Source organism: Phytophthora ramorum, assembly GCF_020800215.1.
Source record: "Phytophthora ramorum isolate Pr-102 chromosome Unknown Phyram_PR-102_s0002, whole genome shotgun sequence".
In the NCBI taxonomy this organism is placed as follows: Eukaryota; Oomycota; class Peronosporomycetes; order Peronosporales; family Peronosporaceae; genus Phytophthora; species Phytophthora ramorum.
In genome coordinates, this window is record NW_027150648.1 from 4,216,692 (window position 1) to 4,242,677 (window position 25,986).

Below are 25,986 nucleotides of genomic sequence, written 5' to 3' on the forward strand. Positions count from 1 at the left end.
CCCGTTGGTGGCTGCCAGTTAAAGTGTATGCGTCGAAACCACTTAGTAGCTGTAGTTGCTGTGGTGGCCACTAAGGATAGACTGAAACACCCGTGCCTCGAGTTACCAGCATGGGCGCTGCACTTGCTTCCCACGAGTTATCCGACCCACAGCAGCAGCAATTACTGAGCGAGTACGTCGATCACTCAAGGAAGGAAGCGGATGAGTGCGCTCATATTTTCCGGGGCTCTTTGGGCATGTACGACGACGAGCAGAATGACCCCCCGTCGCCGAGCCTGAGTGCTCGGAAGCCAGCATATCCTCGACATATCCACTTGGCGCAGTTTGAGGAGGTCTTTGGGATGCTCGTAGCAGATCCTGAGCCTCACTTCCGATTCTTTCAGCACGGGAAAATAGCTCCAGCCGATGTCCAGCCAAAACCCGAGGCTACCATTTGTGCGCATCGGGTCTTCTGCGCCGTGGCCTTGCTGATGAGAGCAGATCTCCACTCGAAAGTCGACTTTGTGCTGCGCTTGTACGCGGACATCGCAGGAGTTCTCACTCCCGAGGCCAAAAGCTCACTACTGAAAGATTTCGTTACAAGTGTTGAAGAGGTTCTGCAGCTCTCGGATTCCATCCCCGGTAGCGTGCTCACAAGCGTGGAGGTATCCCGTAACTTGCTTTAGAAACCAGCCGATACCGCCTTGGTTGAGTATTAATCTGTGCTTCAATGTTGTTTGAGCAGAAAGCGTTCTGGAGTGACGATCAGGGCAAGTTGATGACGGTGCTCGAGTTGTACGACGTTTGCCTCACAAACTCACAGATTAGCGGGATGCTGCACAGCGTCCACACGGTTATTGAAGGCAAGGGTCTCATCCAGAATGACTAAGTGTTGTACTAACAACCACGTCCATGCCATAGAGTTTTCGGCTTCGTGGCGCCAGGAAAAATTACGCCGACGTGAGAGAAGCACCCAAGCGCAGCAGACTTTCATTCGCCACGGAGGGGACAGTAACTCTGCACGGATGAAGTCGATAGCGCGTACTATGTCCTCAGCTGCGCTTCCTCGCCCTTCACGCTTGTGGGATCTTAAGGTAGCAGACTCTGGAGGCTTACCGTCATCGGAGCATTGGCTGATTGTTTCTTTTCTCTTCTTGAAGGCTGGAGACTACGGTAACTTTTGGTCGCAACCGAAGCTGCTACAGATACGGGCAAACGACACGTGCGGTCATGCTCTGGAGATGATGGCCCGAGCAGATGCCCAGAGTGTCTTGGTGGTTGAACATATTGGCACCGGTCAAGTAGAGACGCTCCAATCGCTTGGACTTGTTACGACTGACAAATTGCTTCTGTAAGTTCGATAATGTGGACGAGCTCCCACCTCCTTGAGGAATTGACACCGCCGTTCTTGTACAGGTACTTCCTTCACGTGCTAGTACCTAGTTTCCAGTCACCCTCGGCCAAACCGTATGAGCACACTCGAGCACGCGCAGAAGATGCTATCAGGCATTTCGGAGCTCTGTCGCTACGTGATGTTGTTCGTTTTTACTTTACAGAGCGAGCGCCTTTGCTCGGTACTATCCGACATGACGAGGCCTTTTTCAATTTACTGTTGCGGTTTGCTTGTGGTGAAAGCTCGGTGGCAGTGGCTCTGAACTACAGTCCAGCTCCTGATGCCGTCCTCGGGTGCCTAACAATCTTCGATATGTTGGCATGGCTTGAAGAGGATTTGACAGTACTCAGTAAGATGACGAGTACTACATGCACTCCATCATGTTTCAACAACCAACGCCGTGTTTCTTGTGAATGCAGAGGGTAAAGAACGCTGTGCTGTCGCTGCATTCCCCCAATTTTTCTACGCACCGGCAAGAATTGATCCAGCTGGCGCTTCCGCATCAGTATGCGAGGGTCTAGTGGAGATGGCGACACGGCAGTTGTCGGGGATAATGGCGGAGACAAGCGACGAGAATAAGATACTCAGGTATGAACGGCTCGATATTGCTGAAACCATCGAACTCACTGCTTGTGGTCTTCATCTGCAGTGCCAATGCGTTCCGTGACCTGTTTCCCTCATCTTTTTCCGCTTTAAGCGAAAAGGATGGCGAGCCAGGCCCTCTGCTTCGTTCTGTGACGGCAAATGCAGCGGTGTTACCATCTGCCTGCGTTGTTTTTCCGGACACGTCTATAGCGAAAGTGGTTCGAGAAATGGTTGACAAACGAACAAGACGAGTTACCATTCAGCGCCGTGACGGGTTAGTGGTGGGAACTGTGCGGGCTTCTGACATTGTGCTGGTATTGCTTCGCACGCAGCACACCTCATTGCGGTAAGCTTGGAGAGCGCCGTAAAACCCAGTGGAGCTATTGAGTAGCTGCTGATGCCAACCGGAGTAGATAGGCTTGGCGTGAGGGAGGACAAAGAACACAACAGCAGAATTCCTGGAGGGCTCAGCTTTTCGGTTAGAGTATTTATTGAATCCATGAAGCATTTTCTCTCATCTTTGCGGTTGTTAAGATGCAGGCGTCAGTTTCCATGAGCTAACTCGTGACGTGTCCACGTAGTCATCCTCGCTCATGTCCCCGTAGACACTGTGCTTGTCGTCCGCCACGTTGGCACACAGAGAGGGATGACAACGAACACAACAGCAAAAAACAGTTTTTCGACCACCAGAATACTCGTTCTCTATTGCACCTGGACGATAAAGTTGTTTCGTCGGCCGATACGAACCACCAAAAGCTTGTCGTCGAGGAAGTTGGACGCCTCCACGCGTAGAGCATCGGATTCCACACGCTCGTTGTTAAGGTAAACGCCTCCGCCCTTGATCAGACGCCGACACTCCGCTACATGAACAACGTGAAGGCAACGTGAGATCCCTAAAACTCTTCGAGCACAACTAGTAGACACCAGAGAAAGCAAACCCACCTTTCGACTTGACTGCGCCAATGCGAACCGCGAGATCCACCAGCGATTGATCCACGACATCAGCGCGTGAGAGAGCTGTCATGGGCGCGTCCCCGGCCATACGAAGCATCTCGTCGGCGGTCAGTGGGCCGCTTTTCTTGCCGAAGAGAAGTTCCGTCGCGTCCAGTGCGGCCTTCAACCCTTCGTTGCCGTGCATCATTACAGTAATCTCCTCTGCCAGAATCTTCTGGGCAGCGCGTTTCTCGGGAGCCTTCTCGTGCTCAGCCACGATGTCGTGGATTTCATCGACCTCTCGGAACGTGAAGCTCTTGAGCAGTTTCTCAACGTCGCGGTCATCCGAGCGCAGGAAGAACTGATAGAAGTCGAACTGAAGTACAAAGTACGGCAGGGTAAGCAGCGATATCAAAATGCGTCCTACAACGTGCAACAGGTCCACGTACGACAGACGTCTTCTCCGCATCCAGCCAAATGGCATTACCCGCAGACTTGCCGTACTTTTCGCCGGTAGCCGTCGTCAGCAGCGCCAACGTCGCTCCAAAAACCTCCTGTTGTTGCATGTAGCACACGAATCAGTCTAATCCGTCGACCTGGAGGTGAAGCACAGCAACACGACTCACCTCCCCCGTGCTCTTACGAACAAGCTCAATACCCGAGGCAATGTTGCCCCACTGGTCACTGCCTCCGATCTGCGCAACGCATCCGTAATTCCTGTATAGATGCAGGAAGTCGTAGGCCTGGAAGAGCTGGTACGAAAACTCGAGGAAGCTGATGCCCTGGTCTGTCTCCAGCCGCTTCTTGACGCTGTCGCGCTGGAGCATCGCGTTCACGCGAAAGTGTCTGCACCAGCATCACCACGTCAGTCTTAACCCACAGTGCAACACGCCTTCTGAGCTGCACCGCACCGGCCGATGTCTCGCATCCACGCGACCGCCGACATCTGCGTGTGCCACTCGGCGTTGTTGCAGATGATGGCGCCCGTCTTCGGGTCGTCAAAGTCCAGCACCGACGAGAGTCCCTGTGCGATCTGTTGCGCGTTGTGCAGCACCGTGTCGTCCGACAGCAGCACGCGCTCCTCCGACTTGCCGCTGGGGTCTCCGATCATGCCCGTGGCGCCTCCCACCTGCCCACAGTCCACAGTTCAGCCAGAATCGATCGTCAGTCCATCTGTCGCCCGCCAATTGTGGCGGTCGCATCGCACCAGCAGAATGGGACGCACGCCCGCGCGCTGAAAGCGGCGCAGCGCGATGCCCTGCAGCAAATTGCCCAGGTGCAGCGAGTCCGCCGTCGGGTCGAAGCCGCAGTACACAGCAGGCGCGCGCGCGCTCTGCAGCAGCTGGTCCATGGACTTGCCCGCGTCCTGGTGCGTCAATGCCGCCAGCATGCCGCGTCCGCGCAGCGCGGCGAGAGCTCGGCTCATGGTGATCGCTTTGTGCGGCTTGGCTCAGAGATCGGACTAAGTGCGAATACAAGGTCTTTTGTATCAGTACGATTCGAATGTACTGATAACATTGAAGTGCCGATGCAGCTACTTTTAATCAACAAAGCATGCTACGCTTGCAGAGCGCAACTACATGCACTGCACGTGACAAACGCTATTGTCGATGATTGCTTGTCGCCTTCATCCTCGCCTCCTTGGCTTTTGACGCCTATAATATGCGCCGCACCTCGAGTGTGCGCCGCAGGAACGAAATCTGCGCCAGCGTCACTGCCGAAAGCACGAACATTTCGATGAAGGTCCACCACATGATGCGGTTGTGCGTACTCGTGATTACTGCACAGCACAACAACGTCAAGGTACAAGCAAAATCGCATGTCGGTGAACAATAATCACAGCAATCATATCCTGGCCAACGTACACTCGTTGTGGTGGTTCGTGATCGCCTTCATGTACGCTTGCGTATCCTTGACAGTGTCGAGATTCACGCTCAGCTCGTACACGAGGTCTTCTAGCTCCTGCACTTGCTCTGCCGTCAGCCACAATACAAGCACAATCCCAGTTAGCTCAAATATCCACCCCCACCTACTACAGACTACACAACTCACTGATCTTGGTTGCGTCCGCATTGGACAGCACTTCGTGGCTCGGGTCGTCCGCGTGGAAGGAGAAGCCGACGACGACGTCCCCCACGGGCGAGCGCTCGTTCTTGAAGCAGACTGAGTGCGTCCCTCCCTCTCCAATGGGACTCACGTATCTGCCGGACGCGCCCGTGCGAGTGTACACGACTTGCTCTTTGCCGTCCGTGAGCTGCGTCTCCAGTTCGTCCGCCACGCCCCGCAGTGCCTCGTAGTTGAGCGAGATGCCGTGCTTGAAGCCCTCCGCCTCCACGGAGAAACACTCGACCGCGCCCGACGGCACCGTCACGTGCATCGCAGCACTCAGTGTGGCCAGCAGCAGCAGCAGCAGCCAAGCCAGCACCATCTTTTTTGTGTATCTCTTCATTGGTATCTTAGGAGTGGTAGTCTGCAGTCCTCTTCACCTCAAAGCTTAAAAGTGAAGCACCGGACTCTGGATGATGCAGAGCGTGCGACGCCAACTGGACTGCCTGTTCGCGGTGCACATGGTCATCGCGGTGGTCACGGGGGTGCTGTGCTTTCTCACGCCGCACTCGCTCATGTCCCCGATGCTGGGAGACTCCAGCAACACGCACCTGGCGCACGAGTTCGTTCGACTTTACGGTGCGTTGGGTGATGGCGATGATTCGCCTCCCTATTGCTGCTGCTAGTGCGCTGACGCAATTACCTTTGATGCATTTGCAGGCGCGCTGACACTGGCACAGGGCTGGATGGTCTGGCGCACAAGGCTCGTGAGCGATGCGCTCATCCGCCGAACCTTCTGCCAGGCCTATTGCATCTGCTTCCTGCTGCAGGCAGTGGCGCTGTTGCGTGCGCAGATGGCTTCGCCAGAAAGCCACTCGATGCTGCACTGGGTCAACATCCTGCTGCTCGCGGGACTGGGCTGCGCCTACGGCTACTTCCTCGTCTTCAAGACGATCAAGGCGTTCGAGCTGCCAGGCATGGACAAGGGACTGCTGTGACCTGGAATCGCTTTGCAGCGCAAGTTTGTTTCCTGGACTTACCTAGTTGTATTCGTTTAACTTGTGATGACAATTGGAACTCTCGACCTGGTTGGTAAATGCTTAGATATCGAGAGGATCATCGAACGTTCCCGCAGGCGAATGAGTTTCAGGTGATTGGGTTCCGGAAGCAGCAACTTCAGACGTGGAGGGGGCACTAAGATCGACAACGACCGCTTCAGTGCTAGTTGCTGCTGGAGCACTGGTGACTGGAGTACTAGCTGCTGGGGTGTTGTCGGTTGTCTGCGCGACCTGCGGCTCAGCAGCGCCTGGTGCCGGAGCTGGTGTGGTCACCAGCGTCGGTGAAATCTTGCGTTTTTTCCTCACTTGCACCAAATTGACGGGCTGGGCAGCAGTGCTTCCTTCTGAGTTCCGGAAGGCGCGCTTGATGGGGTCCGAAGGCTGCGCTTTCTGTTTCGCTGTGGCAGGCTTCGCTGCTATCTGCTCCTTTTGCGCGGTCTGGGCCTGGGCCTGGCTTCTAGCTTTCTTGCGCGATTTCTTGGGCGTCGCAAACATTCGGCGCATCTTGTCCTCGTTCAGCGCAAGTTGGTCTGCACGGAATAGAACAACACGAATACGCGTAAAATAACTGCCCCCAGAGCTAGGAAGCATTAGCGAGGTGTCAAGCCCACCTTTGCGTGGCACGCTCGTGCCGAAGAACCCATCCTCAAATTGGATAAATGAGATGTAGCCGTCCGTGGACGAGATGCTCAGCGTCTGGCCGTCTGCAGTCCAGCTCGCGTCAGTTAAGTCTGCGTAGTGCAGACCCTTAATCGTACACACCGGATGAGCTTGCTGTGGATTTCAACATCCGAACACCAAAAGGGTCAGTTGCCAGACACGGTGACGCAATGATATCGGCAAGAGAACTCACCTGTGTGTCGTAAATGACGACCGCGTCAAGAGTGATGACGGCGAACACGGACCGGAACTTCGTCTTGAAAAAGTTGGGAGTCGGGGAACTCTCTGGCTGGCCCTCCTGACGACGCAATTCGTACTGAAGAGGGCTGCAACGAACACCAAGCGAGGCTTTGTCCTGCCCGGGCAAGTGCAGCGTCGGTTGACTCAAGTTGCCGCGTGAAAACGCGTACACCGTGTTCACGGGAGATGCCGACTCGCTCGCGCGGTAGGTTCCAGTAGGCACCAAAAAGTAGCTACCGTCAGGTGTCCACGCCGGTCGACGAGCGAAAGCAGGACACGTATCGTCGAGGAACATCCGGTGCTTGGGCGTTTTAGCAACAACGTCCCCCGAAGGCGCAGTTACGTCAGCTCCGGCAGTCTTGCTGCTGTCCTTTTCTTCTATTTCATCCTTAGCCTGCTTTGACGGGAACTCACGGGTCTTGAGCGTCTGGATGCACATGAACTTGCGGCCCTGTTTCTTGCCGTTGGGCCGCGTTGCAGCTCCAAAGCCACTGAGCGAGTAGACTCTGCACGTGCGGTCGTTGCCTTCAGTGACGAGGAACTCGTTGAGGGGGTCCCACGCGACGCCCTGCACGTACTGCGTGTGATCTTTGCGTCGCTCGGCCACGTCGCCCTTGTCCACGTCCCAAATGACGCAACGGTTGTCTACGGACGAGGAGCAGAGGAAGGCCGAGTCGGGGGACCATGACAGGTCCGTGATGTCGCCCTTGTGGCCCAGTGACAGGATGCTGCGCCCCACGTCGCTCAAGGACGAGATTTGGTCCCAACGCCAGTCGTCACCCGCCGTCTTGGGCTTCGTCCACAGGATGATGGACGTGTCGTCACTGGCCGACGCCAAATATGCACCGTTGGGCGAGAAGCGCACGCAGTTGACGCTGCGGTCGTGGCCCGAGAGGCTGAAGACGAACTCGAGCGCGGCGTCCTCGCCTACACGCCATAGTTTGATTTCCTTGTCGGCGCCGCCCGTGGCCAATAACGGCGTGGCGTCTGCTTCGTTGGGCCGCAGGAAGTCCAACGACAGCACGGCCTCGTTCAGCCCCGTGGGGCCGCAGTGGAGCCGGATCTCGGGCGTTGCCACACGCACCGCCATGGTCCAAATGGCTTCCCGCCATGACGTGGATTCGACTAAGTGCGAGTAGGATCATGTACAATGGATGCTGTGTAAAGTGCGAATAAGTGTCTTACGTCGCCTGTGTCGCTTGGACCTGGACGGTCCAATATGGATACACGAGAAGAATTGGCACAGCCATGCGGCGGCAGATTCAAGGCGCTGGCTGTCCAAAGCAGCCACCACCGCATGTAGACATTCGTACACGCGCTACCTGCCCTGCAAGCGCGTGAGTGCTATTGTTGGCGCTTGTCGTCGCTGCGTGCTGAGCCCCAGCTTATCCCTGCGTCAGTGTTTTAACGCGGTGGTACAAAAGTGTCCTCAACGTGCCATACTGAACGCCAGTGATTTCCGCACGACTGGACGACGCGTAATCGTCTTCGAGTTCAATTCGAAGCTGTTTTTGGCTTCCCCCTCCCCACTCGAGCATCGGCGCTGCCCATGGAGAACTGGACGCACTACTTCACGTCGCACTTCTACGCCATGAAGGCGCGGCCCGTGTCCGCCTTCGACCCGTCGGGCTTCATCATCGTCGTGTCCTTCTTCCTGCTGCTCGTGGGCGTCGTGGCTGCCACGGCGCGCGCGCTCGTGTCCTCCAGCGGCCTGCCGCTGCGCTCCCGCGTGGAGAAGAACCTGCAGGACATGTCGGACTACGTGTCGGACCAGCGCACGCGCGTGGAGGAGAACCTGCAGTACATCAAGGGCCGCGCCATCGACCACTCGGGCCGCCAGGGCTTCATCGCCGAGATGCTGAGCTACGCGTACCTGTCCAGACTCGCCTTCTCGCTCTCGATCTTCGCCATCGCGTCGTATCTCAATACGCTGGCAGCTGTGATTGCTGGGTGAGTTGCTTGGCCAATTGCAAGAGCTATCGGTAGTTGCAGGGATTGACACTGTTGTTGTTGTTTGGTGCAGCTGGCGTACGCCCAACGTCGTGATCATGAACCTCGCCAAGGAAAGCACCAACGTCAAGACGCTCCCGGACCTCGGACACGACCTCTTCAAGTTTGTCATGACTAAGATCTACGGCCACACCACGTACATCGAGTGGTTCGATTTGCCCGATGAATTCCTCGCCGCCGTGGGCACGTTGACGTCACTTGTGCTCATTCTCCACCCGCGGGTGCGTTTTAGACTTTGATTTGTTGGCCGCGATGAAGTGATGGCTAATGTCTGCTGTCTTGATCGCGTCTACCGTGCAGCGCCTGCTCATCTTGCGCCGCTTTTGCTTCATCTTCGCGATCATCAACCTCATGCGAGCCTGTTGCGTGGCCGTCACGTCGCTGCCTGACGCGAGCCCCATGTGCATCTCTCAGTTCGACAGCGAGCGCGGAGACTACAAGTCGTTCCCCATGTTCCCAAAGTGCGTACACTGCTTGGCCTTGCAGTACCTTGTAAATGCTGACGGACCACGCTTTCTCGTCCTCTTGCTTACAGGGCCTTTTTCCGCGCGTGGAAAGTGTTGATCCGCCCGTCACAGCACATTACCTGCGGCGACATGATCTTCAGTGGCCACGCAGTCTTCCTTATGCTCTGCTGCATGTTCGCCCAAACGGTACGTCGCTAGCTGCTGCGTTGCGATTGATTGGGGCCGGGTGGAGCTAACAAAACTGTTTTGTGCGTTGATAAATGCAGTATTGCGTGCGCTCAGAGCTCAACACTCCTTTCACGCGTCGCTTCCCGTGCGTGCTGTGGATGATTCGCTACTACAACTACATCCTGTCGGCCTTTGGCCTCTTTGCCATCGTGGGTACGCGGCTGCACTACACATTAGACGTCCTCATCGCTGTCTACATCACGGCCCAGGTCTGGTTCACGTACCACTGGCTCATGAAACACCCGGAAAACAGTTTTGCCTTGATCAACTGGCTGGAGCATGCAGAAGTGCACGCGGTTGATCACAACGCGTACCGAAAGGCGCGGCGCTCCGACAGCTTAAGTGATCGCTCGGAGAAGGTCGACTAGCCTGCTAATACAGTAGTCGCGCTTCAACGAAGCAACAAAGCGAAATACAACACAAACCATAGACTTTCGGTAGAGAATTCATCACAAACAAGTCCCCAGCACACAGAGCAGCAACACGCACACCGTGCGCCTCTATGAAATGATTCCTAAGCTTACCTCGTCTTCTTCTCGTCAGCTGATGTCCGTGTTTCCTCCTTCTGCAGCAGCTGCCGGCGCTTGTGCTGCAGATGCTCCTCCATGACCCCCCACTCACTGTTGATCGCAGCGAACACGACCGTATCGCAATTGCAGTTCTTCATGATGCGGTGCTTTCGCATCACGCCTTCAAAAGTGAATCCCAGCGAGTGCGCAGCTCGTCGTGCCCGAACATTGTGTCCGTCACAGCGCCACTCCACTCGACGGTAGCCGTTATCAAACAGATACTTCAACAGCAGCAGAACAACTTCCGTCAGTGCTACTGTGCCCTGAAATGCTGGCGAGAGCCACAAGTTCATCAGCTCAATCCGCAGGTTCCGCGGCGAGTGTTCTCCGAGTGTCACCATGCCAATAGGCTGTTTGCTCTCTCGATCCAAGAGCACAAAGTGACGCGCATCTGCCTGCTCCGTCGAGTAAAAGATCTGGAACTCAGCGAGCGATGCGAAAGGTCCGTATGGCAGGTATCTCCAGATCATCTCGTCGGCGTCGAATTTCAAGCCTCGGAAGACGCCGTCCCCGCACGAGGCAGCGAAGAGATCTGCCACGTCTCTGACCGCTGCAAAGTCCCGCACGCACACGCGTTCGCCCTCCAGCATCTCGTTGGCTCCGAGCAGCGGCGGGCGAGTGCTCAGCGCCTTGGCCTTTGCCAGCAGCTCGTCGTACAGCAGCGGCTTCTGCTCGCCCAGCGCAGCTGGCAGCCCCACCGCCTCCTGCGTCATGCGGTCGAACGATCCGCCGTGGCGCAGCAGCAGGAAAACGGCCAGCAACGAGCCCACGAACACCATGGCACCGGCCGTGATGCCCATCAGCACGACAGGAGTCAGCATCTTGGCCACTGAGCGTATCTTGGAGGCTACATGGAGCGTACAGTGATGGTAATAACTGACAAATAATACACTATGGTAGCCCTCCAGAAAGTACACACTTGGGTCTATATTGGTAATTAATGTGCGGTCCGATGCCACCGCATGTCAGTAGCCGAGACCGAGGGCAGGATGAACGCAGCGCAGGCGCCTTCGCAGAGCAAGCGGCCGCCCGAGAAGGGTTCGTTCCCGCTGGACCACTACGGAGAGTGCAAGCCCGCCATGAAGGCCTTCCTGGCCTGTATGCGCGAACACGGCAACAGCCACATCGACTGCAAGAAGCTCTCGGGCGCTTATCTGCAGTGCCGCATGGACAAGTGCGCGTGTGTGTCTTACTCAGAGTGATGGCCGTAACATGCTGACTATTGTGTGCAGGGGTCTGATGAAGCCGGAGGAGCTGGAGAAGTTGGGGTTTCACGAGGAAGGCATGAAGAAGACGTGGACAGAGGAGACGAACGAGGGCAGGAAGGAGGTCGAGGGCTTCGTGGCAGGTCTCGGCATCAAGAAATCGCGCTACGACAAGAAGTAGCTTCTCTGCATTTATTGCAAAGCCTCTAGATACCTATCTAATCAGACAGACCAATCCAAAATCCCAAGCGAGCAGCCTCCCCGCTGCTCTATTTCCCAGAACGGCGGCTCTCCAGCTCCAAGATGCGCATGCGTAGGGCGCTCATTTCGGTCGCAGCTGTCCGTGCGTTGGTCTGCAGTTGCTGTTCTAGGACTCGGACTCGAATACGAAGCAGCGCCTCTCGTGTCTCGCTGTCTCCGCTGTCTGCGTCCAGCTGCTCGGTGCCAGGTGCGAGTTGGCGTGGTGAAGGCCGCTCCGGTACCTCTGCCGACTGCTGTGCGACCGTTTGCTCGAATTGACGGATCACCTTCTCCTGCATGCGCACCGCTTTCTGTCAAGCCACAGCATCGGTGAGTCAACTATGCACCTGGAGAAGTTGGTGGTTCACATTCTTACCTTGAGAGCTGCAGCGTGCTGTTTATCCCGTTGTAGCCGCTGGACCAGCGCTCCCTGTACAAGATGAGCTTCCTGCAGCTTCGCGTGGCGTGTCTCTAGACTAGCGTACGAGGCTACGGTCCTCTGTGCGTCTACGAGTTGCTGCTTCATACCCTTGTATTCCTGATCGAGCTCCTTGTACTTGGATGCTAGTAGTGTAAACCGCTGTGATGCTGCTTGCTGCTCTGGACGCGTGGGGAACGCCATCCCATTGCTAGTTGTCGAAACCAGGAGCTCTGCAAGTTGCTGCTGCTCACGACGCTGTGCAGCATCTACCTGCTCTTTGAGCTTCTGTAGCTGCTCGTCTTTTTGGCGTGCCTCTCGCTGTGAAGACACGAGATCGGACGTCAGAAAATGACCTCCTAATGTTTGAACACGGATTGACAGAGCTCACCCGTAAGGCCACGATCTCCAAGCCACAAGTCTGTATGGCTGCTAAACGCGTGTCCAGATCATTCTGGAGCTGAGCAGTCATTAACGGAGACAGGTGAGTGTCACTTCAAATTGGTCATCAGGGGCTGAATAACGACGCACTCTCTCAATCTGAACGCGCTGTGCAGTTCCCTCTGCCTGCAGATGGGCTAGCTGCTCTCTTAACAGCGCACCGGTTTCGGTGCTCTCTATGAAGTTGAGTTGGGAGACGGACTGCTGGTGCTGCTGAGGTTGCTCGTGCTGTGGGCTCTGTTTGTTCTCTCCAGTTGAAGATGGCTCTGCTAGAAGCTCTGCTAGCACACCAGACACACCACCAGCGTCGCAAATTGAGGTGACAGGGTGACGATTGAGTCCACGCAAGAGAGCCCCCATCCAAGCTAGAGTTAGCCGTGGCGAACGTTTCCAGCGGTTTGTGCAGACCACACGTCGAGCTGGGATATCTGCGACGAATGCGCTCCAAGCTGCAGCATCCCACCAGCGCAGACGCAAGGCGATGTGACCAAAGACGCGAGCGCTCCCGCCGACAAGAGTTACGGGGATCACCGTGTGTCGGCGTGGCCAACCATCTCTTTTGACGGCTTGACCAGTGGCTGGAGAGAGCTCAAGGTGACCGCAGCCAACCAGTTTGTTGGGGACCGACGAGGTTTCGAAGAGCACAATATCCACAGCAACGAAAGGAGAGACTTGGTTGTTGGTGGGCAAGGCGAAGCTGAAAGGAAAAAGCCACTCGTACACTCCAGAGGCGCTGCCCGTAGCTGAGGAAGACGAAGGAGTGAGACCAGCGTGTTGGCCAGCTCGTTTTGAATTTGTTGGCATCGCGACAACAGGACTGGGCTCTGCTATTACTTCGCCGTCACGAAGACGTGTGAAGTGTTCTTCGAGCACCCCGAGATTTTCCACCAGTTCAGGGACGGCGCCAACGCGAAGGTTTATCAAGGCGGTGAGACTTGTGCCGTCGACAGGCATTCCTTCATCTTCGCTTCCTGTGGCGACAACGGGTGTGAATGACTCCACCGTGACTTCAACCTGGTCCAGAGCGTTGGCGTTCGAGACTTGGCTACGAGAAGATGCTTGCAATGAGACGTAGATGCACGCTGGTGGGACTTGCTCCGGCGTGCCGCCTGTTGGAAATGCCAGCGCAAAGCGTCTCTGCTGCAGTTGGCACGCGATCTTGGCGAGCGGGAGGACACACGAGGCGAGCAAGAAGTCTTCCTGGTGGCTGGCCCCACGCTCCACAAGCTCAAGCTTCAGTGCCAAATGCGTGCTGTCTAGTGCGGCTGGCCTCTGGTCTGGAGGGTGCTGTCCTCGAGACAGCGTATGGGGCCATTCTGAGGGCAATGGAACGGCAAGCAGCTCGTTCCACGAAGGCGACGTGCTGCCTTCTACGACGCGCGTGGCAGCGTATGGAGAGCACTTTTGCTCGTACAGCACTCTTCCTTCCGGGTAGGACGGAGTCGAAGCTGGTAGGTCCTCTGCGTTGACGCTGCTTCCTCGACAGCAGCGTACGATACAGGGGGACGCAGCAAAGGTGCCAACCGAAGCTACCACGTACGTGTTGAGCCGTTCTCCAGTGGCAGTCGAGACTCCAGCACTATCGAGCGCTGGCTGTGTCTCTCTCGGGAGAAGCGTGTCCAGATGCCGCCCAAAATGCACGAGAACCGTGAGCAGGTCGCCGCCCCGCGCATCCGGTGCAGTGAAAGGTCTGCGGTAGTCCACACGCACCAATTAGTCAACCACCAAACATGTTAAGTCCGCAACAAGCTACGCACCGCGTGCTCCGAGGGTTGCTCAAGACGTCGACGCCCTCGTGCGGTTCGAGCGGAGAGGACATGCATTCCCTCCTCAGTCCGAAACGACGTCTTGGCGAGTCGCGCCGATCTTAGAGCTGAGGGCCAAGAAATGTCGTACGACTCGGTCGCGCTGGGGGTCGTCGCCAGCCCGGGGGCATCCCCGCGAGGGGCCCAGCAAGTGCGCGAGGTCTTCTACTACACGCTCGTGTTTCCGGTGCCCTCGGTTCGCGACATGCCGCGCGTCAACTACGCTGAGGTGTGCGAGATGCTGCGTGGGGTGACTGCTGGGGGGTCGTCCCGTGAAGCTCGAGCGATCGACGAGATGCGTGCGGCCTGGGAAGCCAAGTTCCGGTCGGGAGCACCCATGGCACAGGACATGATCCCCTTGGCGGCGTTGCAGGAACTCATGCGGGACGTCATCCTCGCCAGGTTCTCTGCGCTGCCTGGGATGACGGTGCGCTCCCGCGTAGAGAGCCAAGGCGACGGCCGGCTATTGCTGAGTTTTCGACCTTCCCCAGCGCTGCTGCGGGCCACAGCCGAGAGACTCAAAGTGCGGGTGCCTGCCTCTAGCGCTCTTGAGCTCGGATCCAAGGACGGAGCGAAACTGTGGGGGCAAGCCGAAGCGCAGGAGGAGGTCTATCGGCTTTTCCTAGCAGGCAAGATTGCGGCTGAAGACGCGCAGATCTTCGACTACGAGGATATTGGGATGTGGTCTCGTCGTCTGCGTGCCCTGCAGCGCTTTTCCACGTCCAAGAGCGGCGTGCAGAGCGAAGAGGATGCGGTGTATCTCCCATTCAGAGACCTCGCAGCGCTGCGTTACGTGTACCGGCAGATGGACGACGAGGGGGACGGTGGCGGCGATGTTGACGGCAGTACGCTGTCCCCCTTCCGTGTGGTTGACAAGATCCGCCTAACGAAGGCTCTGGTTGATGCCGAGTTCGACTGCGACGCACTGGTGGAGCGCGGACTACTGGAGCATCATTTTTGCCCACATACCCACAGAGCCACTGACGTGGACACGTCCTTAGACGTACTTCGGGCGCGGTGGGGGGCGTTTCCAACTCCCAGGCGCGTTGTAAGTGGGATGTTTCAGTCGCTGTGTAGCGCAGTCCCAGGGACAAATCCACTTGGCCACGTACGAAACTACTTCGGGGAGCAGCTCGCACTCTGTACGTGTTACCAGCGCTTTCTCATCTGTTGTTTTGGCCGAGTGGTGGCTCACTCTTGCCTTGCGATGTCCTTTAGATTTCGCGTTCGCATCGTTCCACGCGAATGCGTTGAGGTCGCTCGGATTATTGGCGCTAGTACTCGCGGTAGTGTCAACAAAGACAGCGAGGCCCCGAGAGGCAGAAGCGGTCTTCTGCTTGTGCTCTTGTGCGTTTCTGGGCATTTTCGTACGCAAATGGGAGCTGCATGAGGCTCGTCTTGCCGCGCGTTGGTCCGGCGGCACTCCTCGAGATGGAGACAATGCAGTGAACCCGTTGCTGCAGCTGCCAAGACCGCACTTCCGTGGCCAAATGCGGCGCAGCCCCGTGACACTGCGCTTGGAACCATACTCACCGCTGGGGAAGTCCATTTTCCGCCGCCTATTGTCGTCGATGGTGCTAGCAGCCGTGGCTTTGGAGCTTGGTGCGAGCAATGCTGTGCTGGTGGCAAGTGACCGCTTCCAGACCCTCACAACAGAGACGCCAAGGAGATTTAATGTGGCGCTAGGTGTGATTGCGCTGATGAGCAAGTGCGCGACGCCACACCTCGCACGTTGCAGTAAGGCCCTCACCAACTGGGAAAACCATCGTCTGCAGCGCGACTACGACTCGCAGCTCACGTTCAAGTTCGCACTGCTGCAAAGTGCCAATTGTTTTGGTGCTCTCTGGGGACTAGCATTCCTGCGACCGCTGCGTTGCAGGCTCGGTGGCTGTCGGCACCCGGAGCATACAGCAACCGCTATTTCAAGTCACGACCAAGCCGCGCGCCTGCTGCTGATTATGCTGGCACTGGATGTTGGTTTGGCGCTGTGGGGTCTCCGTTGGGCTGCTTGGCGTTTAATTTGTGTCCCCAACAGAGACGGTGTGTCGACGGAGACAGCAGTGGGATCATTTCAAAGGGTAGATCGAGTGCAAGGAGGGGGTTCCAGTCCAGCGGCTATGCTGCTTGCATCAGCTTCATCTTCGCTCACTTGCTCAAGTATTGAAGCCGATCTGGCATTGGCGCCGTACGAAGGAGTACTCTTTGATTATGCACAAGTGCTGGTACCTCTGGGCTTTGTGGCCTGGTTCGCGCCCTTGGCTCCTCTCTCAAGTTGTGTGCTAGCGTGGCTTGTAGCGGCACTGCAGATACGCGTGGATGCACACAGTTTGTGCTACGATACGCAGCGCCCCTTTCCAATCCAGGCTCTGTCTCTAGGCTCCTGGCTCGGCTACTTGCATGTGCTACGGATCGGTGCCGTTCTGCATTCCACTGCTTTCATGTTGATGATCTTGCTCGATGCGTCTGCTGCTGACTTGGATAACAAGACATTTGAGCAGCGTGTGGTGGCCATGGGTGGGCTGTTTGCCTTCGTGGGCTGGATAGCCTACGTGTTGAAAGACCATCAGGATCTCGCTGAAGAGCGTCGTCTAGTGGTGTTGAAGGCTGGCCAAGCGGCGCTGGAGAGTAAATATCTCGGGCATTTGGGAACACACCTTGCAGCAAGCGCCAAGGCAACACTCCCTGCCGGCCGTGTCTTCCTCAATGGTGTGCCGCGCTATGTTGTCACCGGCGACAAGAGTGAAGAAGATGCCGCTGAAGAGCTTCGTGATCAATGGCGTCAGCAGCAGATGCAAATGTTAGCGCTGGAGAAGAGGATCGCAGAGCTACGGGACAGTGAAGAGGACTCCAGTGTGGGCGTTCTCTACGTGGAAGTGCAGGGCGTGAGTCTGCTTCCGCTTGCCTCGCCCATTCACTCGTTTGTGCAGCTCTGCGTACAGTCTGGAACAAGTGGTGACTCCATGAGCTTGAAAGCAGGTGAAGACTCTAAATCTTCGGTAAAAGGCGCAGGTGGCCGCACCGCGTCGCCGTTGTCGACCCAAATGGCGAACACGTCTGTGAGCAAGAAGAGTCGCTCGCCACTGTGGCACGAGAGCTTTGAACTACCGGTGACGGCTTTGGGGGACGTATTAGCCCTCCGCGTGTGTGACGGAGGCCCCATGCTGGCTACAGTGAGGCAGCGCCGTGTTCTGGGGCGTGCGCAGCTTGGAATTGAAGATGTTATCACGCGCACGAATAGCAATGCGCTTCCTACTGTGTCAGTTCCGACGCTGGGCCTACTTGGTCCCGTGGCTGGCGCGTCGCAGTCAAAGCCCGCCAGGAAAACACCTCCACCATCGGCGTCGTCATCTTCTGAAGACGAAAACGGAGATATCACGTCACCGCGGCCTTCAGTGCCAAAACGCCTTACACCAAGCTTCACGCCTTCGCTGCGTGCATTAGCAGTTCCCATGGCGACGTACGAGTGTCCATTGGAGCTACCGGAGTCGTTGCGACGCACAAAACAATCTGAACTAGCAAAGCATGGCCCTCCACGACTCGCACTACGCTGTGGCGTTCGTCTCAACGAGCTGGGCACACTGCTCGTGCAGCAACGCCGGCTGCGAGAGAAGCTAGCACAATTGCGAGCGCAGGAGGTTCAATTGTCGAGCTGGGGGGACTAGTGAGGCCAGTGATGATCAATAATTTAAGACGTCCATTTTGAAGCTGTCTATCTACCTGTAGGCTGAGATGCTGGCTAGATCAGCGGAGATCCATGGACTCGCGGACCCAGAAGAACGTCGGAGACTGCTGCGCTTCCCTGGTGCTCTCGATCTCGTCCTGCTGGTGGCCCATGTACTGCTGCTGGGACTGAAGCTCCCACTGCGCCCTGGCGGCGGCGTGCTCGTCGTAGGCGCGGCCAGCGCTGTCACTGCCGGTGCTGCCCCTGCTGCTATCGTCTGAATCGGGCTCCGACATGTACTTGGAGAGGGTCGCCCCACGTGGGCGCTTGCCTTTCATGTGGTTCACCCCGACATCACTGACGCCTCTGCCCGTGATCCTCCTCATGAGGTACAGCATGCAGATGGTCGGGAAAACGTTGGGGACGATGTTGTACAGGATCAGGTAGACAATCATGGACATGGCCGCGCCCGACTCGTTGAGCACGAGCGCCAGCAAGCGCACGACATCCGAGACGATGAAGATGAAGATCGCGAGCATGAGCTGGTTGAGCGACTTCTCCACACTGCTGGCAGGGACGGTGCCCCGTGCGAGAATTAGTCGACGGCGTAGACGGAAGCCCTGGTAGCCCAGCAGCACACCATAGGCCAGCACGACGATCACCCCTGAATACGTCAGGACGGCCCGGAGCGTGCTGCTCATGAAGCTGTACTGGCCGTAGACGTCGTCGCTGTAGCTGGACAGCAAGATGGGCACCAGCACGCCCCAGAGCACCAGCAACGCGTTGAGGAACGCGACCAGTTTGGTCATACGTCGGCGCTCGAGTCGCTGGCCCGCGGACACGACACCCGCCCAGCAGATGGCCAGGTAGGACTTGCAGAAGGACAGCAGCAGCAGCGAGTACAATCGGAAGACGTACATGACCTCCCAGCTCTGCGCTGTGGGGTACCAGATCCACTCGACGGCCTCTGGCAGCTGCAGCAGCATCGACACCAGTAGCGTCACGTGGAAGAGCTTCTTGGCGCTACGACTCGAGTGCAAAAAGTGCAGCGACGCGCGCCACGCGACGGCCAGCGACAGCGCCACGTACAGCAGCAGCGCCAACGCCCCGCAGACCTGCAGCGCCGCCAGTTGCTTCTGCCGCAGCGTCTCGACGGTGTCCTCGTCCGTCGTCGTCGTCCTGGTGGCTGAGGTAGCTGTGCTCTGCGCGCTGCTGTTACTGTTGAAGGCACCCGAGAGCGCCACTAGCAGCACTAAGACGCGTCGGCGCAGCGCTCCGACCGCCATGCTCCAAGAACCTGTGGGCGGGACCTGGCGAATGCTGAACTGACGATCGGCTGGGGACTAAGGTACGGACCGGACCACACTATCTATACACCATATTGACCATACGAAAAGCAAGTGAAAACACAACCCATCTTGACCCTGCTCCTGACTGCATGTGCGCTTGCATGGATCTGCAGCCCCAGGCTCGAGGTGGCGGAGCAACCAAATACCTTGAGCCACATAGGCAAGCTGGACGTCTGCGCGTGGCTGGCACTGCCTCACGGAGGCAGCGTCCGTGTTGATGCCCACGGACTCGTTGAGATGGTCTCGCGCCGCCAAGTTGTAAGGGCGTGTCTAATGCCGATTGTAGAGACGGGCTTGGTCGCGTAGCGGAGGTCGCCGCCCCAATCGCCCCCGCTGCTACATGAGACCAACGTCGGAAGTGCTGACGCATCTGCCGAAATGGTCCGCCCCATCGAACTTGGCGAACTCGGAGATGGGGAATGCGCTCCCCGAGTTGACGGCAATCGCGACCTGACCAGCTTGAACGGCGTGCGTGGCAAAAGCCCTATCGGATAGTGAAACACGATGACCACACTTCTACTTGAAGTCTTCTCAAGTTGAAGGTGATAAGGCTCGGCATGAATGCAGCTACTGCACGCTGCGGGGTCAACTAAGCGATCCATCTTCGCTCTAATGCGAGGGACGGTCTCCATAATGTATACTTGCTCGCTACTGGAGCCGATCTAGCTCGCAGTGAATCAAAGCACCGCAGGATCTTAAAGCTGCTCGCGACGGGTCCAGCGTTAATCACAGCAGATTGAGTCACGTCAAACTCTCGGAGTCTGTCGTCTGCGCAGCGTACATGACCCGTGCCTCGCTGAAGGTGCAGTGTGTGTACTGCGTTCGAGTCGTATTGTACGAAGATAGCTGCCACAACTATTGTCGATGAACAGGTTGGCGGAGAGAGACCTTGACCGTCGGTGCATTCTGGGGCTGATGGTGGACGGATGAGATCAACTTTTGGCAAATCATTCGCCAAGAAGCACTCGCCAAAAAGAAGCCAAGACGGATCGAGATGCTGCCGTCGAGTTCTCTCCGCAGCAGCGCCGGCAGCGACGTCTTCGCGCGGGTCTCGGGCCTGTCCACCGCCCGCGCCGAGCGCCAGCCGCTGCTGTCTGGCGCGCCTCCGCCCCAGGTGTTCGCACATCCGGTCGAGTGCGCGTCACTCACGAGTCGCCTGCTGCTGCAGTGGGTCACGCCGTCAGTGGCGCTAGCCAACCGCGCGCAGCCTCCGACGCAGTTCCAGCGCCGCGCGAGCTCCGCCACGCGCGGTCTGCAGCAGGCCGACGTCTGGGAGCTTCCGCCCCGCGCGCGCGCCGAGCCTGGCGCCAACGCGCTGCAGCGCGCGTGGATCTCCAGCGGGTCCCTGTCGCTGGTCTTCCTCAAGACCCATGGGCTGCAGTTCGTGGGGCTGGGTGCGCTGCACGCCGTCGTGCAGCTGTGCGAGCTGCTGGGGCCCTACGCGCTGTTCCGAGGGGCGACGCTGCTGCAGGAGCAGACACGGGAAGATGGAAACGACACGGAAACGGGACGCAGCCTCGTCTTCTGGCTGGGGGCGCTGCTGTTCTCGAGACTGCTGCGCGCGCTGCTGTCGGCCTTTGTGCGCGCGGAGCTGCAGACGTCCACGCTGAGACTCATGGCGGCGCTGCAGAGTCTCGTCTTCCAGAAGTCGTTGAGGCTGTCGAACGCCTCGACTCGAGAGGCGGATGCACTGTACGCGGCTGATGTGACGCAGCTGCTGCAGGGCGCGGCGTGTCTGCACGAACTCTGGACGGCGCCGCTGATGCTGGCGCTGACGTTGACGCTGGTGGAGAAGTTCCTGGGCGTCGCGGCTTGTGGAGCAACGCTGGGGGCTGTAGTCGTGGCGTTGGTGGTCGCTCAAGTGCTGAAGCAGCTGCAGTTCCGGTCGCTGGAGCGACTGCGACGAACACGAGAGGACCGACAGAGCTCAGCCACCGACATGGTGCACGCCATGCCTGCTGTGAAGCTGCACGCGTGGGAACCGGCAGCAAGAGCGCGCGTGAATGCTACAAGGGGCCGCGAGCTAGCGGCACTGTGGCGCTTTCAGGTGCGAGGTGCCGCCGAGGCCGCGTTCAACTTGGCGACGCCCGTGCTCGTGACTACTGCAGCATTAGCAGTGGGCTACCACTCGACCACTCACCCACTCACACCAGCGTCGGCATTTGCTACTCTGGCACTTGTACGACTCATGCAGACTCCACTTCGAGCGCTGCCCGAGGCAGCGATAGGTACTCGGACCGCCTGGCAAGCGCTTCGCAATCTATCGCACTTCATGGACCAGGAAGAGTTGAACCCGTACGCAGTCGCACGGCGTGACAGCCTGGGTCTGGTAGCCAAGTACGACCCGCAAGATGTCGTTGTGGCTGTTGAGGACGCCACCTTAGGCTGGGCTACTAACGGCCCGGTGATCTTCCAGCACTTGGATGTGACTGTGGGAGCAGGCGAATTGCTGGTGGTCCACGGACGCCCCGGCAGTGGCAAGTCTTCTTTTCTCTCGGCCTTACTGGGCGAAATGCAAGCACGTGACGGGAATGATGGTGGTGGCGGTGGGCGCGTGTATGTCGGTGGCACTGTGGCCTATTGCCCCCAGCAGCCATGGCTGCAACGAACGCTGTCGGTGCAGGACAACATACTGTTTGGTCTACCGTTTGACCGTCGCAAGTACCAGCGTGTGCTCGACGCGTGTGCCCTCATCAACCCGCTTGCGATGCTATCGTCCGGTGACCATACCCTCATTCAGGATTGGATGCCGACCCCGGTGCAGCAAACACTTTTGAGCCTGGCGCGTGCATGTTACAGCGATGCTGATGTGTACCTTCTTGACGAGCCATTGGCACGTATACACCCCAGATCTGCGGCGCGCGATATCTTCTCTCGCTGCTTACTTGGCCTCCTGCGCAATAAGACGCGCGTGGTTGTCACCACACGCGCTGAGTTTATTAACTCGGAGTTTGTCGACGATGCTATTCGCTTTGAAGATGGCGGTCGGCTCGTGCACACCCGGGATATTTATGAAGCCAAAGGCCGCAAAGAGCAGGAAGGCGACGAAGACAGTGACGCGGGAGAGCAAGAAGCCGCGGAGGATAGCTGGGTCCACTACTCTGCTTCTGGTGTTGACCCTGTGACCACTTATGAGCCACCGTATTTTCCGACGGAGGAACCAGCAAACATTGAGCTGCTGTCCATGGAAAATGCCATCAGCACAACGCGAGAATCGTTGAGTGAACGACCACTGCGCGAGTATCTTTCGTGTGAAACAACGACAGAAGCTGAATGGAATGAAGGCGAGTGGCTACTCAAGTCGATTCGGGCCTATACGCACGCTGTTGGCGGTGTTCGACTCGCACTCGTTGTCTTCATCCTACTATTCTTGTGGCAAGCTTTACAGCTTTTGAGTGAGCTATGGGTTGCGTACTGGGTCCGTCCTAGTGCTCATACGAACTTGGCGGCTGATCAACTTATCTACACCTCGTTGGCGCTGGGTGCTGGCCTTCTGGCGCTTGGATACTCGCTTGGCATCGCTGTAGCGGCAGTTGAGGGAGCGCGTCGCGCCTTTCTATCGCTTGCGGCCGCATTCCTCCACGCGCCTCTGGTTTTCTTCGACGCCTTTGGCGCTGGCAGTGGTCGATCCCGGTCGAAAAGGCTCAGCCTTGCCAGAAGACGTGAGCTCGAGCGAGCCTTCACCAACAAGGATCTCACTGCTTTGGATACCAGGCTCCCTCTCGCAGTTGGCGCTGTACTGGCACTTGGAGCGTCGACGTTAACGGCGTTGCTGACTGCAGCGGTGGTGATACGCTATTACGCAGTGCTACTCGCACCAGTGCTCTACTTGTATGTACACGCGGCCAAGTTGTATCTTCGACCAGCTCGTGATTTGGTTCATTTGGAGCGGACAGCGCGACAGGCTGCACGCATGCATACTGCTGAGACGCTAGCAGGGGCCCGCGTGGTGCGCGCGTTTGGGTTGCCGCATGTCCACCGCGTACTGGAACACCATTTCTGGCTTTTGGATGTCGCCGCTCGTGATGCGCATCTTGGGTTGCACATTGATCAATGGTTTGCCCTGCGTGTCCAGATGTACGGTGCTTTGCTTGTTGGAATTGTGGCAACTTCGTCATTCTTGGCACTTCGACACACGCTGAGCGCTGGTGTGCTGGCGTTAGCGCTGTATGAAGCGCTGGCAGTGGATAATGGAGCGCTTGAATCGCTTGTGCGCGTGTGGGCTTGGCTGAGTCCCGTGTTACCGACTGCTGCTCGAACGCAAGGTGCAGTGCGAGGAGCAGAAGTGATCACGGAAAGCGCAGCCTACTCGACAGCAGCTGCAAGACGGGCGTCGGCACCCCTTACACCTACGGAAGTCAACCCCTCGTTGTCGTGGCCTACGAAGGGCGACTTGCGCTTTGACGCCGTAAGTTTCCGCGACCCGGCGGCTGCCATTATTGACGAGCTTACCGACATGTTCGAGATTGGCGATGGAGGTGCGCCACCGTTAGCGCTCAAAGCTGTATCGTTCCGCCTGCAAGCCGGCGAGAAAGTGGCCATCCTCGAATCACCCGTCGCGTCTTCAGTATCATCGGTGGGTCGCGCACTCCTGCGCGTGCACGAACTGACAGCAGGCCGGATTGTGGTGGACGGCGTCGACATTGCCACGTTAGGTCTGCGTACGCTTCGCTCTCGTGTGGCCTGCGTTTCAGCAGCTGCCCCCAACACTGGGCTATATGACGGTTCGGTGCGCACCCAGCTTGACCCGAGCGGCACTAACATTGAGGACGAGCGGCTGTGGGCTTCACTGCGTGCTGTGGGCCTTGCGAGCAACGTGGCTTCGCTGGATGGCCCCTTGCCAGGTGTGTCTGACCTACAGCAAACCCCCAGCAAGCGGTTCCTGCTGAGTCTGGCTCGTGCACTACTGAGCGAGCCGTTCGTAGTGGCGCTAGCGTTGGCACCTGTTCTGGTGCTGCCGCCGGAGGATGCGCTGCGGTTGGAACCGGAACCGCAGTTTACTCTTGATGATGCCACACTCGAGATTCTGCAACGCGTGGTGCACGAGGAGCTCCGTGACGCAACCGTGTTGCTGTTACTGCCGTCCGCTATGGCGTTGCCACAACACGATCAAGCCCAGAGAGCAAGCTTACTGAACGACGTGGACCGCGTGCTGGTTGTGGTCGATGGCGAGATGGCGGAGCTTGGGGCGCCCATCGACCTTGCTATCCAAGACCCCGATCGACTGGAGACGCTCGCCGAGGTTCCGAGTCGATTGGAGCTGTCCGATCTCGGACATCCGAGTGAGGAGGCTGGCATGGAGCCCTTGCAAGAAGAAGTCGAAGAAGACGAAGAGCATGTGGGCGATGCCGAGTCCGTGACGAGTGGCGAGCTAGTGATGGACACAACTGACAGTGCAGTTGAGGCGGATACGGATAGCGCTGTTGAAACGGAGTAAGAGGCAGGTTGCAAGCGAAAAGAAATGCTATTTTATGAGTCTGGTCTGGTCGCTGGAGCTGGAGCCCCTTTAGAAGTCTGCTTGCCTCGCCATGGGCAATCGACCATCCAGGAAAAAGCAGCGCGCATCTGCCGCAGTATCAGCTCCGAGCGAAGAAGCTGTTGCCGCAGCCCCCGCGCCGAGCCCTGCAGCGTCAGCACAGCCAGAGAGCGCACTCGCGGCACGAAAGTACGAGAGCCCGGCGAAACGGAAGGAGTCCGAGTTGCCTCTGTCAGCTCGCCAAGCGCCACCAACCGCGCGCGACGATGGCAACAACGAGGATGACCCGCTCCAGTTCTTTCGACAGTGCTACGCACTTGAAGAGGACCCATTCGCGCTCTACACGCAAGCGCTTCTGCTGAAGGACCAACGAGAGTTCGCTGCTGCCAGGTACAGGAATGCAAATGAGCTGGTCCAAGGACTAACGACGTCTTTTGTGCGATACATTGTCCTCAGCGAGCTGCTGCGTTCTCTGCTGCCAAATGCAAGTCTCTCGCTTGAGGCTCACTATCACCTCGCGCAGTGTCTCGTTGCCCAAGATCCTGCATTGCGTTCGTGCCGCGAGGAAGCTACGCAATGCCTGGAGAGTGTTGTGGTAGCGACAAAGGCTTCATCTACGAGTGCAGACGCCCACCAAGCCATCATGTATCGTGATAGCCTGGTAGGGCCAGCATCATTTCCACTCAGCAGCGTGTCTTAACCGTGTCCGTTCGCTCCCAGGAGCTGCTGGCTCACGTGATGATAGCAGGCAGGCGCTTTGATCGCGCTTTGGAGCTGCTCGATCTGCTGGTACGAGCCTGGGAACCTGTGACTGAGTTCCTGGTTTGAGCTAACGAGCGGTTTTGACCATCTTCTACAGCAGGCACACATCAACACCGATGCTGTTCCTCCTAACCAAGCGGCGTATCGGCAACAGCAAACGCTGGTGAGTTTCCAGCGAGCTTTCTGCCGCTACGCGCGAGGCGACCCACCCGAGGCCATCTCGTCCGAGCTGCTTGGCGTTCCGCCTCACAAACCCGAGCAGCAACAAGGCGAAGAACAAGACGAGCTCGAGGTCCCCGACCCGCTCGAGAGCATTGAGCTGTTGCTGCACGCAGACGCAGCGAGTCTCCACGAAGGCTTCGCTCTGCTTGTGGCAACTTCAACTTGAAACTTGACTGTAGCCATTTACACTGTGAATGTAGCCATTTGGTAGTTCAATAAAATCCCCAACAGGAAGATGG

The 25,986-nt window shown here is 57.7% G+C and overlaps 13 protein-coding genes across 13 annotated transcripts; 7 read left to right on the forward strand and 6 right to left on the reverse strand.

The window, feature by feature from the left end:
* Positions 1-110: 110 nt before the first annotated feature.
* KRP23_2787 (uncharacterized protein) lies at positions 111-2,307 on the forward strand (the record flags this gene model as incomplete). The annotated part of the gene is made up of 8 exons (XM_067887564.1): positions 111-644; positions 725-842; positions 901-1,073; positions 1,140-1,330; positions 1,396-1,721; positions 1,792-1,960; positions 2,022-2,187; positions 2,290-2,307. The coding sequence occupies 8 exons, from the start codon at positions 111-113 to the stop codon at positions 2,305-2,307; spliced, it is 1,695 nt and encodes a 564-aa protein (XP_067750141.1).
* A 352-nt stretch (positions 2,308-2,659) lies between these two features.
* Positions 2,660-4,316, reverse strand: KRP23_2788 (Tyrosine--tRNA ligase; the record flags this gene model as incomplete). Its single annotated transcript, XM_067887565.1, has 6 exons — positions 2,660-2,817; positions 2,900-3,266; positions 3,340-3,444; positions 3,517-3,736; positions 3,802-4,019; positions 4,098-4,316. 6 exons carry the CDS (start codon positions 4,314-4,316, stop codon positions 2,660-2,662), a joined length of 1,287 nt encoding a protein of 428 aa, XP_067750142.1.
* A 229-nt stretch (positions 4,317-4,545) lies between these two features.
* On the reverse strand, positions 4,546-5,318 carry KRP23_2789 (Transmembrane emp24 domain-containing protein; the record flags this gene model as incomplete). The annotated part of the gene is made up of 3 exons (XM_067887566.1): positions 4,546-4,670; positions 4,756-4,863; positions 4,943-5,318. The coding sequence occupies 3 exons, from the start codon at positions 5,316-5,318 to the stop codon at positions 4,546-4,548; spliced, it is 609 nt and encodes a 202-aa protein (XP_067750143.1).
* A 91-nt stretch (positions 5,319-5,409) lies between these two features.
* Positions 5,410-5,934, forward strand: KRP23_2790 (uncharacterized protein; the record flags this gene model as incomplete). Its single annotated transcript, XM_067887567.1, has 2 exons — positions 5,410-5,575; positions 5,657-5,934. The coding sequence occupies 2 exons, from the start codon at positions 5,410-5,412 to the stop codon at positions 5,932-5,934; spliced, it is 444 nt and encodes a 147-aa protein (XP_067750144.1).
* Positions 5,935-6,036: 102 nt separating this feature from the next.
* KRP23_2791 (Chromatin assembly factor 1 subunit FAS2) lies at positions 6,037-7,984 on the reverse strand (the record flags this gene model as incomplete). The annotated part of the gene is made up of 3 exons (XM_067887568.1): positions 6,037-6,524; positions 6,606-6,768; positions 6,848-7,984. 3 exons carry the CDS (start codon positions 7,982-7,984, stop codon positions 6,037-6,039), a joined length of 1,788 nt encoding a protein of 595 aa, XP_067750145.1.
* A 459-nt stretch (positions 7,985-8,443) lies between these two features.
* Positions 8,444-9,967, forward strand: KRP23_2792 (Sphingomyelin synthase-related 1; the record flags this gene model as incomplete). The annotated part of the gene is made up of 5 exons (XM_067887569.1): positions 8,444-8,844; positions 8,918-9,125; positions 9,205-9,365; positions 9,440-9,557; positions 9,638-9,967. 5 exons carry the CDS (start codon positions 8,444-8,446, stop codon positions 9,965-9,967), a joined length of 1,218 nt encoding a protein of 405 aa, XP_067750146.1.
* Positions 9,968-10,119: 152 nt separating this feature from the next.
* KRP23_2793 (uncharacterized protein) lies at positions 10,120-10,989 on the reverse strand (the record flags this gene model as incomplete). The annotated part of the gene is made up of 1 exon (XM_067887570.1): positions 10,120-10,989. One exon carries the CDS (start codon positions 10,987-10,989, stop codon positions 10,120-10,122), a length of 870 nt encoding a protein of 289 aa, XP_067750147.1.
* Positions 10,990-11,157: 168 nt separating this feature from the next.
* Positions 11,158-11,554, forward strand: KRP23_2794 (Cytochrome c oxidase assembly protein COX19; the record flags this gene model as incomplete). The annotated part of the gene is made up of 2 exons (XM_067887571.1): positions 11,158-11,342; positions 11,401-11,554. 2 exons carry the CDS (start codon positions 11,158-11,160, stop codon positions 11,552-11,554), a joined length of 339 nt encoding a protein of 112 aa, XP_067750148.1.
* Positions 11,555-11,642: 88 nt separating this feature from the next.
* Positions 11,643-14,291, reverse strand: KRP23_2795 (uncharacterized protein; the record flags this gene model as incomplete). Its single annotated transcript, XM_067887573.1, has 5 exons — positions 11,643-11,924; positions 11,990-12,352; positions 12,423-12,491; positions 12,563-14,162; positions 14,230-14,291. The coding sequence occupies 5 exons, from the start codon at positions 14,289-14,291 to the stop codon at positions 11,643-11,645; spliced, it is 2,376 nt and encodes a 791-aa protein (XP_067750149.1).
* Positions 14,292-14,359: 68 nt separating this feature from the next.
* KRP23_2796 (Anoctamin-7) lies at positions 14,360-17,939 on the forward strand (the record flags this gene model as incomplete). Its single annotated transcript, XM_067887574.1, has 2 exons — positions 14,360-15,419; positions 15,496-17,939. The coding sequence occupies 2 exons, from the start codon at positions 14,360-14,362 to the stop codon at positions 17,937-17,939; spliced, it is 3,504 nt and encodes a 1,167-aa protein (XP_067750150.1).
* A 79-nt stretch (positions 17,940-18,018) lies between these two features.
* KRP23_2797 (uncharacterized protein) lies at positions 18,019-19,224 on the reverse strand (the record flags this gene model as incomplete). The annotated part of the gene is made up of 1 exon (XM_067887575.1): positions 18,019-19,224. One exon carries the CDS (start codon positions 19,222-19,224, stop codon positions 18,019-18,021), a length of 1,206 nt encoding a protein of 401 aa, XP_067750151.1.
* Positions 19,225-20,281: 1,057 nt separating this feature from the next.
* KRP23_2798 (Multidrug resistance-associated protein 1) lies at positions 20,282-24,724 on the forward strand (the record flags this gene model as incomplete). Its single annotated transcript, XM_067887576.1, has 1 exon — positions 20,282-24,724. The coding sequence occupies one exon, from the start codon at positions 20,282-20,284 to the stop codon at positions 24,722-24,724; it is 4,443 nt and encodes a 1,480-aa protein (XP_067750152.1).
* A 91-nt stretch (positions 24,725-24,815) lies between these two features.
* On the forward strand, positions 24,816-25,913 carry KRP23_2799 (uncharacterized protein; the record flags this gene model as incomplete). Its single annotated transcript, XM_067887577.1, has 4 exons — positions 24,816-25,153; positions 25,220-25,424; positions 25,484-25,552; positions 25,623-25,913. 4 exons carry the CDS (start codon positions 24,816-24,818, stop codon positions 25,911-25,913), a joined length of 903 nt encoding a protein of 300 aa, XP_067750153.1.
* Positions 25,914-25,986: the final 73 nt, after the last annotated feature.